Here is a 12,374-nt window from a genome sequence, read left to right as displayed (position 1 = left end):
CCTGTGGGAGATGAAAACAGTTGAATGTGTCCTGGAACAACACTTCAAACAATCTCGGCTCACTGTCCATAAACTGGCCTTCCATGAACATCAAAGGACTTACTCAAAGTCCCTTAAAGATGCTCGGTCACACTTCTACTCCAACATAATTAAAAACAGTTCTGGCAACCTTAAGCATCTTTTCTCCACCATAAATCATCTCCTGAAGCTACAATCATCTTCTCAATTTGAGGCTACAGAAGAGTGATGTAAAAGCTTCATTGACTTTTTCCAGAGCCAAGGTCAACAACATCCACTCTCTGATGTCCAGCTCTTCTTCTCTGCCTTCTCCTGTCATCGACCCTCTGTCTGGGAGTTCGCTGTCTCAACTCAATTTTACTGGCGTCAAGCAGAGCCACATTGAAGAAATCCTCAGGAAGATGAAACCCTGTACTTGTGCCCTGGACCCATTCCCACAGCTCTGCTCAAATCATACATCCCATTTCTCAGCCCCCTGATCACCCAAACTGTCAATCTGTCTCTTCAGACTGGTAGTGTTCTATCTGCCCTCAAGGTCACAGTCATCCACCCATCCTCAAGAAGCCCACCATGGACCCAGAAGTTCTTGCCAGCTACAGACCTATCTCCATCTCCCTTTCCTGTCCAAGGTATTGGAGAAGGTTCTGAGCTTCAGGACCACCTTAAATGCAACAACCTATTTGGAAAATCAAGATTTTGTTCACCACACAGCACTGAAACAGCTCTGCTCAGGGTTGTGAATGACCTGCTTATGGCAGCTGATGCAGGATCCCTTTCTCTCCTGATTCTCCTTGACCTGAGTGCTGCATTTGACAGTGTGGATGACACTATCCTCTTAGAGCACCACCACACCACCATTGGACTGTCAGACTCTGCATTTAAGTGCTTTCAATCCTACCTTTCTGGTAGGACTGAGTATGTCTCACTGCGAGGATGCAGGTCTAGATCACTCCCTGTCACCTGTAGTGTTCCACAAGGATCTGTTCTCAGCCCCATCCTTTTTACCATGGGATGTATTTTCATTGCTATGCTGATGATACCCAGCTGTATATCAAAACTGCCCCAAACCCTTCTGCAGCCATGTCATGCCTCAGCACCTGTCTTAAGAAGATAAAAGCCTGGATGATCACAAATTTCCTCCAGTTAAACAGCAGCAAAACTGAAGCTCTCCTTACTGGCACCCCACACCAGATTCAGTCATCCCCCATACCTCATCTCACCTTTGACAGCCAGCACATCCCCCTTTCCTCCTCAGTCAGTAATCTGGGTACTAGGTTTGACCCTTAGCTGACTTTTGATGACCATATAAGACATCTATGCAAAGCCTCTTTCTACCATCTCAAAAACAATCTCCAAACTCCCGTTTCTAACCTGGTCAGATGCAGAGAAACTTGTCCATGCCTTTATCTCCTCAAGACTGGACTACTGCAATGCATGCTTCACAGGGATCCCTGGCAGGAGCATCCAGAAGCTCCAGTACATTCAGAACAGCGCTGCCAGGGTCCTGATGAGAATGTGAAAACACGAACATATAACACCAATTCTGTTTTCATTGCACTGGCTCCCTGTCTCTTTCAGGATTGACTACAAAGTCTTGCTACTCACATACAAATCCATCCATGGACATGTACCTCCCTACCTACAGGAACTGATTATACCACAAACCTTCACCCGCACCGTCAGATCTGCCAGCAGCTTACTCCTCCGGGCATCCAATACTAAGCTCCGCACCATGGGGGATCGAGCCTTGTGGAACAGCCTTCCTAACCATCTGAGGGCAGCACAGAGCCTAAACTATTTTAAAAAAGGCCTAAAAACCTTTCTATTCAGGAAGGCTTTTTCATCTTAACTCTTGTTACTATTTTCTTTATATTGTGTGTTCTATGTTGTTAATACTGTAGCACTTTGAGTTTCACTATGAATGAAAAGTGCGGTATAAATGAAATGTATTAATATTATTTATTATTATTATCTCACTCTTTCTCTCATTCACAGGCTGTCTCTACCCTCTCTGTCCTCTGTGTTCCCTCCCTGTCTGTGCTGTGTAATAGGAGTTATTTTCATCCCTGTCTCTCCGTGACTGTGGCCGCTGGATGGCTGAATATTTACATTTTTCACTCACTGGTGACCTTTCCCTGTTGCCGCTCTGGGAGCTCCAGTCTCCTTGCTGCTCTGCTGTTGACAGACTACTGACTGCAAATCTCATATGGACACAGCAAATGGTACACAGGGAGTCAGGGATAGAGGGTTCAGAGACTGGAGAAAGGTGGAAAAAAAGACAGAGAAAGAGCGAGAGAATGAGAGAGTCCGCTGGAACCAGGACAGTCAGTTGTCTTACTAAAAGTGGCTTGAAGACACAGAGGTGCTGAAGGTCTATCTGCATATGCAGAGATATGGACTGAAATGGTGTAATCTTTTACCTCTGCTGTCATCGTTTTTGTGATTTCCTGTCAGCACAGATGGTCTGCAGTAAACTGCCTGAAAAGAGATGTAAATCTGCGGTTCCAGGCATGCTCAGTGCCAAAGAAAATACTTGGTTGTAAATAAATGTTTTTTCTTGGGCGGCATAAGGTACTTTTTCTTTTTTTGAATGAGTGTATGTGTTAGCTGCACACCAGGGCCTTGTGAGTCATGTGAAGAGATATACTGAGCAGTGTGAGTGAAGTGAAGGAGAGGTGAAAGCCAAGGATTCACTAACCAGTTGTTCTTGGCTGATGCTCTGCGGTAACAGGAAAGAAAAGTTGAGTCAGTGAACTCCTCAAAGTTTGATGAGTGTTGATGTGTGAGTATCCTGAAACCGGCAGAGGGTGAAAATGAAGGTGTAGTTTTAAAAAGCAAGTGACCCCGTGTGACCCAATCTCTCTGCGTTACTTGCTCTCTGTGCAATGTGTACACGTGTTTCTGAATGTCTGCATGTGTCCTTGTATTTTTCTGCATGTGTCAAGTGCAGCTTTGGTCTGTCTCTACCTGGATCTGCGGTTAAGTTTCATTCCCCAGTCGTACTCTGTTAAGCTGGAATATGACTTAAACAAGCTCCTAATGTACACACCACACCATGATTCCAGAAAACCAACACAAGATTTCCCTTACAGTTTGCAAATGGAAGAAAATTAAAAATGATATACTTTCCCACCAAGACAAGAGCTTCCTATCCTATTATTCCAATCTTCCAATTCAGATCATATACCCTTGTGTTATTCCCCAAATCAGAATGATATATTCCATATAACAATATTCAATTGGTTCCCATGTTACTTACGCCTCTTTCACACATAGTTCCCACTAAATTACTGGGATAACTTTTCAGGCACCACTAGTGATTTTCACTATTCACACCTGCAGCTACATTCAGGAACATTCCGTCTTACGCCTTTTCACACATGCCATGGCAACGCCGGAATAGATGGGGCAAGGGGCAGTCCAGCAGATGGCGGTATGCAACACTTATGGATGCCAAATGCCATAAAACTTAACAGAAGAAGAAGATGGGGCAAGGCCAGATGCATGTACGTTATGGACTGAATCTGTCCAGTTTCCAGCCATTCTTGAAAAAAGGAGCTTGTCTGCAAACAAAAGAACTTGTATTGGTTCTTAGTTATCAAATCACCCGTGAAAGCATTGGCAAGGCTAGTGTAAACAAGTCACGGATTCAAATATGTCATCAGCATAGTCTTGTGATTGGTTCACTCTCTCCACATTTAAGTGTTTTGTCAGACAGACATAACTCTTTATGTGCTTGTCACTGCAATGTTACTGCTTTCATTCACAACACAGCTGTACCAGCATTTTCCCTGAAGTGTTACTAGGTCTTAAGGTGGGAAATTTGCGGTACAGATTTCCTTGAATATTGATCCTTGCTGCCATTCACACATGACCCCATGCAGGCAATGTTCCTGAACATTTCAGGGATAGAATGCATGGGCTTTATACTTGTGGATAATATTTCTAATCCTGTAGAAAACACAGTTTATAAGTGGAAATAACCTGAGTAGCGTTGCTGATTGAATGCAGAAGTGACATGGTTTTTGTCTGCTAGTGTTTTTATTACTGCGTTTGACACATAGCCAACAATGAAAGAGAATGAATGAGAGAGAGAGAGAGAGACAGAGAGAGAGAGAGAGAGAGAGAGAGAGAGAGAGAGAGAGAGAAAGAGAGAGTCTTAGTATTTAAGCATTGTTGAGGCCAATTTTTCTCTTTTGTCTTTTCCCAGTCAGTCTTCTCTTCTGTTTTGCTAACAGACATTGTGGTTGGTTAGACGACAAATGGATTTGTCTTCTGGGTCTACTCAGTACAGCAGGGATGTTGTGACTCGACATTTCTTGTCTTCAGGAAATACACTTGACAAAGTGTATTTATCCCAAAGATGCTTTTTGTCCACACGGTTTTATATATACTGGAATATATTTAAGACATTGAACTATAGACAGACAGACCAACAGACAGACAGACAGGCAAGCAGGCAAAATAGCAGAAGCTCCACATCTCCTTATTCTCTGTGTGTGCTTTATACTCCTTTAAAATTGTGTGTGTGTGAATGGTTGTACGTATCAGGCACCTTCCGACAATAATGGCTGCCATGCTAAACGAGAATGATGAGATGTATTGGGGAGGTGATCAAAGGACTACTATTTACAACCACTCTCAGCCTGCGGACTTGACGACCCACTGTAAGCACACTATACTGTACAGGGAACCTCTTCCATCATGCTTTTACTGCCCATCACTGCAGCTGTTAGACAGGGGAGATGGCAAAGCTTTTAGCAGACTGAGATACCGTCCTCGTGCTGGACGGCGTGTATGGGCAATGCCATCAGAAAAGTGAATGACTGGGAAAGATAAGGGAAATGGAGGCGGGGTAGAGAAAGGAGAGGAGAGAGAGGGAGGCGGTGGGTGGATAGGTTGATGTCTGCCTGCCAGCTGTCAAAGGAAAATGCTTTGGTTAAATGGACACTGATATCATGCAACTCATTCAAGTTCCTGTGGATAGGCCGGGGGAGTTTGAGAATGAAACTAAAGTGTGGCGAACTATAGAGGAGAAGAAGAGTTCTTACCTGGAGCAGCCAGTAGCACCTACGGTGGAAGGTGGGGATGATGGAGGAGTGGACGTAGCAGCCATACAGACACTGGAAGGGAGCGAGACAGTAGAGCAAGAGAGAAAGAGGGACAGAGAAAGAGGACATTACACTACAGTAAAGTACAGACAATAGGCTGACCTCTCTGCTGACCATGACAGCTGTGACCTTTTAACCCCTAACCCCTTCCCTCCTTAGGATAACTCCCACACGGACCTGCTGGCAGATGGTCAAGCTATTGTTCTTGGAAACAAAGACAGTGACCTAGAGGGAGAAAGTGGATGGGGTTAACCAGTGAACACCTCAGCAATGTCCCACCATATGACTCCTTCCCTCCTTTCCTTCCCTTTCTTCCACTCTTAACCTGTCCTGTTTGGAGAGAGCCCCTGACAGAATGATTCACGTGCTCCTTACTCCACCCCCTCCTCCATCACCCCTCAGGGCACCCCAGCACATAACTAAAGCACAGTGTTATTAATATCCTTATCGTAAACAGATAATACTGTGCCTGGGGGCTCGTTACCGTGGAGAGAGCTAGGCAGGGCTGATAACGCCTCCCGGTATCTGGCAGAGGGGCCAGGAGACATTTTTCACCAGCCGGCAGCAGAGGCAAACGCAGCGAAGCACCGTCAGCGAGGAACAGGAGCAGGGCTGCACTTATCCTCTTCCCATCCTCTCTACTCCTCAATTCTTCTCTGGGAGACCCACAGCTTTCAGGGGACCCAGAGGGATGGCTAGCCTGCTTTTGCTTGTTTACAGCAGCAACAAGAGTCTACAGCACTCCACTCTCCCCCTTCCCTTACAAACTAGGAGACAGGCTGTGATTTTGCGCGATACAATATTTGTGAAAGGTGAGGGTAGGGTGAATTGCTCTTAAGACAGGAAGCTTTGCTCTTACAGGAATAAATCAAACAAGCAGGTTGGGAGGAGTGAGCTTCACTCCAATCCACTTTGATATAGCTGTTTGTTTAGAAATCAGGAGAAATCACAGCTGGGGTGATACATACATGTACACTATTAGTCAGGGTGTGCATGCACAAATGCGCCTGTGGACTCACACCTACTCTAACACTCACAGACATGCACGCACACATACTGGCACAGCTTCATTATTCAGCTGTGCGTGTTCAATAAGTTAAGGCGGGTTTCCTGGGGCACTGTAGATGTGAATGGGTAGGCGGTAAGGAGGGGGCAGGAGTGGGTGAAGGGAAGAGGGAAGGAGGGTGGCAGGGCATGAGGACGCTGGGCTTCATAGCTTGGAGGACCGTGTGATAAATAGGCACCTTGAAGTGTGTTATGTGCTTGTCTTGTTTAACTAAAACCTAGTTAAAAAGAGCAGGGCCTGCAGAAGAAGTCAGTCTGTATAAACACTCATTTGCCAACATCAAACCGTCTGATTAATTATACCAGAGCACCACAGCACAGCTACGCAGGCTGGGCATATGATGAGAGACACATTCCATAGCTAAAAAAACAAACACATCACACAAATGCACAAACATGTATGCGTGTGGCTGTGTGTGTGTTCCTCACATTCACACATACAGACATCCCGTGACCAATTCAATAACAACAAAATTAACATGAGCCTCAACTATTTCTCCAGGTGTTCCATTGTTCCAATCACATCTATTGTGAATTGATTTCAATACTACCTAACTCTGTGTGTGAGTGTTTGAGATAGTGAAAGCATACAGACTTTCCCCCTGTTCTTATTTTTTGCTGTACTCTCATCCATTACAGCTGTCTGAAATAGGATGTATGCCTCCTCCCACTCCCATAGCTCTGCCATCCATTACTCCACGCTGGCAACGGACAGACACTTCCTCCCACTCCCACAGTGCATCTAACATCACATTACTACAGTCAACTACAACTGCTACCAGCTCACACATTTCTACTGTGCAGTTTTCTAAGTATTTATGTCATAAACTGTACTTTGTGCTCTTTTCAGGGATTAGGCATTTTGTCATACAATATAGTACGTGTGGACATTAAACTGTTTATGCATTTAACTACAGTCATATATTGCGATACCTTTGTGAAAGGTGCTTACAAACAGAAATGCCACCAACAACAACATATAACTGGAACTCTGTATTCGTTTTCACTGCATACAGAAAATGGCAGACTTTTATCAAATGCTGCTTGTGCGCTAAAGAAACTTGCTGTCTTGTTAATTCTGATTAAGGGTTTATTGATATATCATGGTTAATACTGCTCTAGCCTAAAGCGCTTGGCCCACTGAGAGTGGGCTGTTGCCGTGGCTGTGTGCAGTTGGATGAGGCTATGGCAAGCTCCTCAGGATTGGCAGGTGGGTCGGTGCAACAGGCCTCTGTGACTAGGGCGACTGGGGAGTGAATAAATTAGCCCCCAGGCTGCTTTCCTCTCCCTCTGTTTACTCCATTTCTCAACCACACAAAGCAGCGTGCCAGACAAACAAGCAGCTTAAAGCATAACACAACTGTTGCACCTGTCAGTGCCGATATACAGTCAGCATCAAACACATTTGCACACACACGCGAGCTTGTATGCCCTCACCCTCCCGTCACACTCCCACCAACTCACACACACACACACACACACACGTAGAATTAGACAATGAGCTCTAACAAAACTACACCCACTCATAAACACAGAAATATTCACACAAGCACACAGACACATGCTTTTACACTCACGCACACACCCTTATGCACACTTACACAGGCAAACACAATACACCAAGATAGAAAGGCCGACCAAGATACTTTTGAGAGCACAAGCACGCCCACGTACACAAAGCTCATCATACTCGAGCGCTTATCAGTAATTCAAGACGCATATCAGTTACTGGTGTTTCTGCTGCTCTCTGCATGCTGAGCGTCTGGGTGACAAAGTGACGGCAGCAGAACCATTATTTGCTGTCTTTGGGCTGTGACAGATGACAGCACATCACAGGGCAAGCAATTAAACCATAATTATATACACATACACACATATCCTCTCATAAAATGTGCAGTCTCGCAGTGTATAATTTTGAAGGGCTTTTGCACGCTGATACAAACACACCGAAACAAATACATAGGTGTACACGTACACACACACTCACGCATATGTATGGCATTTAATTAGTCTTTTTTCATCGCATTTTTTCAGTTTTCACAAATAGATTAAAGGTTTCACAAATCTGAAACTGTGTTTTAATGAGTCTTTGGGGTCTCCTTGGTAATTTAGTCCAGATTTGACAAGTCTAAGTAAAGTGGTTTTTGATTTAGACCTGGTATAATGTCGAAATATCATTAAAATCGCCCTTTTTTTCTGTTTTCATAAGCAAGAAAAGGTTTCACAAACCTCAGTGGGTTTAAACAGTGTTAAGGCTTTTGCTACCATGCTTAACACTTTTTCATGAGTGTAAGTAGTAAAAAAATTGAGAATAAGCCGCTAAATATCATTATTTATGTTTCCCTTAGTTCCCTCAGGCAACTGGCGTCTTCAACTGTGTCAATGATCAAACCAAACAGCCAATCAAAGGTCATGGTCAGTATTCAAAGTGAACAATCAAAGGAGCGGACTGTCTATTCCGTCCCCGCCTTCAAAGTCTCAAAAGTCAACTTGACGAGCGAGCGAGTGTTGAGCATTTGTGAGTGCATAGGGAGGGTCGAGCTTGCGGTCGTCACAGCCCGTGCTCGTGGGACTGCATTTGTGCATGCGGAGCAGAAATGCTCTCTCGTGAGGATGCTTTCTGCTCGCGGGTACTGTTCTCTGAGCTTACAGAGCATAAATGCTCCTTTCTGTGTGTTCCTATCATGTGCATGCGCCTGGTTTTTATGTGAGTGGGTTTTGAGACTAATTAAACACCATACATACATGAATTTATGTTTGGTGCACTGTCGTGTTGGGGGTTTAAACGATACACAATAGAAGAATGATACACAACACACAACAGTTTAAAGAATTCACAAGTGGCGTGACCATAATATATTCATGCGCTGTCACTGCGGACAGCAGGAAAAAAAAGAGTTAAAGCAATGTGTGTCCTCTAAAGTCAGACACTGATGCAGCAAATTCATTTAGAGTTGTCACTCAAGCAAGTGGCCAAGGCGATGAAACGCTGGCCCAATGAGAGGGTATTATTGGCTGGCCTGAACACGCCCCCCCTTGGGGTGTTAAAGCGGTCCCGAGTGGAGCAGGATCGCAGTTCACACAGGGCAAACAGACCAGACAGCCTAGTGATAAACAGCTTGTCCTAAATAAAGCCTTCAGATATTAAGGCAGGGCCACCACCGGTTACCTGTCCTGCCTCTTGAGGCCACAGCTGCCCCTGGCCTGCCTGTTGCCCTGATGACACCTCACTTACATTCATCCATCATGGCTGACAGGTGTCAGGCACAACTAGAAATGGGTTAGTAAAATGTAAAATCTGCGGAGGCAAAACTGGCAAGCAGACACACCGTTATAGTGAGACTGAGAGAGAGTGGAAACTCTCTCATTAGACCATAATGATGTGTGAAGACAGTCCTAATCAGAGCGTGGCACCTTATTTATGTTGGCAATTTGCTGTTTTCCTGCCGTGATTCAAACGTCTTACTGTCAGAGGCTGCCACACATTTGTCCGTCTGTTGGATTGTTGGTCCAACTGGGAAGTGCACACATACACACACATGTGTTTGTACTTCGATCCTTGTGAGGACCCTCATTGACATAATTGATTCCCTAGCCCCTTACCCCAACGTTAACCTTACCCTAACCCTCGCCCTCAAGCAGCCCTTTATAGATCTGTAACAAAGTGAAGACTGACCAAAATGTCGGCATTTTCCAAAAAGGCCCTCACTCCCATGGCCTAAAACTCAAATTAGTCCTCACATAGATAGATGTAGAAGTAAACACACGCACACTTGCTAATAAATATAAGAAATATGCACCTGCACACATAATATGCCTGGCATTTTGTTAAAAACTATTTTTCCCTATTTAAAAAAAAAACTAAAATTCCTGTGTCCTACTCCAAGTTTGCAGCAATCATGTCCAGCCAACTGTTTCAAGGATAGTTTACTTATGTATGACTCCTTTGTCCTCTAATGCTTCCTTAAACCTGCAGTGTGGAACTTTTACATATAAATGAACATCCGTTAAATTCAAGCCCTTGTCAAATGAGTTCACACAATGCTGATTAAACCTGTCACTGCCAGATAAATCGCTCTGTATTTCACAGTATACAGAGTTTTTAAATCTGGTGTCGGGTTTGATATTTCCGCACCCGGCCGGATGAATGCATACTGCCCACAGAGCATGAGCAGTATGCATTCATCACCAGAGACCTCCAAGCAGCTAACTTTAGGTTAGCCTCTGCTAACTTGAATGGGGATAACTTTATTGTACGGCCCTTCTAGGCTTTCCAAATGTTATCAGACTGAATGGATCAAATTCTGATAGTGACACAAGTCAGGGGTCACACAACAGGGGTTGTGTGACGCTGAAAACAATTTATCCACTGTTTTATAGCTGCAACAGTAGCAACGGAGTAGGCTATGGTGGAGCCTATGACGTAAGCACATGTCGACAGTGTTTTTGTAATTACTCTCACTGCCAGAGGGGGGAGACAAAAAAATCTACAGTTGGATGGAATATAAATTTTTCAGCTCTTGCTGTATTGAATGACTTGCTTCGCACTATTATACAGTTGTTGACATGGACATCTACCTGGTAAAGTCACTTCTGGCTCACTGCTTCATTAGAGGGAATGTATCATTTTGTGTGTGTGTACTTGTGTGTGTGCATGTTTGCATATGTCTGTTCACATGGATGCCTGAGGCAGGTGATTCAGCCTGGGGCACAGCAGCATAAATAGAGCTCATGCAGCAGCCAATCAGGCAGTACTATCAAACCCCATCCGGGGAGGGAACGCAAAATCCATACTCAATAGAGATTCATGGACCATGCAAGATTCGAGCTACCCTGGCCATTGACAGCATCCATGATGACTATTGATCAACCAACGATTTCTGGCTCTATACAGACGTGATTAGATGACTTACGGCTGAAAAGTGCCACTTCCAGTTTGGAGGATGAGCTCATTTTCGACAGATACCGTAATGCTCTGCATTTCACCTGCTGTCTTTACAGTCAGTCGCTCTGCTCTCCCAACCGTTCAGCGGGAATCAAATTATCTGTAGTGTCTGGTAGGGTGGCACTATGCCCAGAATGCCCATAATATACTGTATCTCTCTTGCATTTTGGATTCAGAGAGAAATGCACAGATCCTGTATGTTACTGGCACAATGACTATGGCTTTTATCCCAGCTATTTCTTTCTCTATTAAGATTCTTCTCCTTCTTTATACCCCTTTAAATAAGCCACTACTTGTAAAGTTGTAACAGTATAATTCTTTAGTGCATCTGAAGACTTAAGCAACGGTTGATGAGACATTATACATAATAAATCAAAAGAGGCTTAGATTTATCTCCTCGGTCCTCTCTGTTGGACCAGCTGCAGCCTCTAAATCAGTCAAAACTGAGTGGGCTACAAAATGAATTGGCAGGCTTCACCCGAGCTGGAGGAAAAAATGAAAAACAAACCTAAATTTCTCAACAAAGCAAAACAAATGATGCTCTGGAAAAATGCATGTGTTATGGAAATGAGTGTGCTCTAAAAATAGCGTACTCATTGTAAAATAAACACAAACAGTTGATAAACAGGCCCTGAAGAGGAGAATTAATTAGCCACGCTGGACGCGTAAACACAGCTATACATCAAGTTCAAGAGGAAAACAATAACAGGGCTGAGGCAGTTAGAGAGAAACCCCTGACCGCTTGCCACACCGACATACCTGACTCTCTCTGGCCTCATTCCTGAGGCTAAGGAAGACAAGAACAAATTCAAGACAAATGAGAGGAAAGACATTTTAGGGAGGAAAACTGTGGTGATGAGGTTGGGTATAGAAAATGATGAGAGTGAGATGAGAGGCAGAGGACAGAGGAGAAGAATAGAGAGACAGAAAAGATAGAGAAAGGGATTGTGGGGCTTTTGCACGTGCCAGAGGAAGCTCATGCACATGCCTATGCACGTCTGTCTCCCTGACTGAAGACACGGTGTCTGTTGATGCTAATGCTAGCCAGCTGGGCTCACGGCCAAAGGCATTAAGTGGAATCGAATTCCACCAAACTAGCTTTAATCAGCAGGTTTTTAAGGTTAGAATTACTCTCCCTCTCCTCCAGCCCGCTGGCCAAGGTTAAAGCAGACACAGGCAGGGGCTGGGCTCAGCTAATGGGATGGAAGGGTGGCATGGAGCCTACGGCATGCCAC

General features: G+C 44.5%; 1 protein-coding gene across 1 annotated transcript in view; it reads right to left on the bottom strand.

Moving 5' to 3' along the window:
* Positions 1-12,374, bottom strand: part of camta1a (calmodulin binding transcription activator 1a) — a 291,574-nt gene that overhangs the window by 56,005 nt on the left and 223,195 nt on the right. The window contains exon 6 of the mRNA XM_067592910.1: positions 5,070-5,141. Within this exon, the coding sequence (XP_067449011.1) occupies positions 5,070-5,141 (72 nt within the window). The remainder of the gene's footprint in view (positions 1-5,069; positions 5,142-12,374) is intronic.

Source organism: Thunnus thynnus, chromosome 6 (genome assembly GCF_963924715.1).
Source record: "Thunnus thynnus chromosome 6, fThuThy2.1, whole genome shotgun sequence".
Taxonomy (NCBI): domain Eukaryota; kingdom Metazoa; phylum Chordata; class Actinopteri; order Scombriformes; family Scombridae; genus Thunnus; species Thunnus thynnus.
Note: the sequence above shows the minus strand (reverse complement) of the source record. Positions and strands in the feature narration are given on the sequence as shown.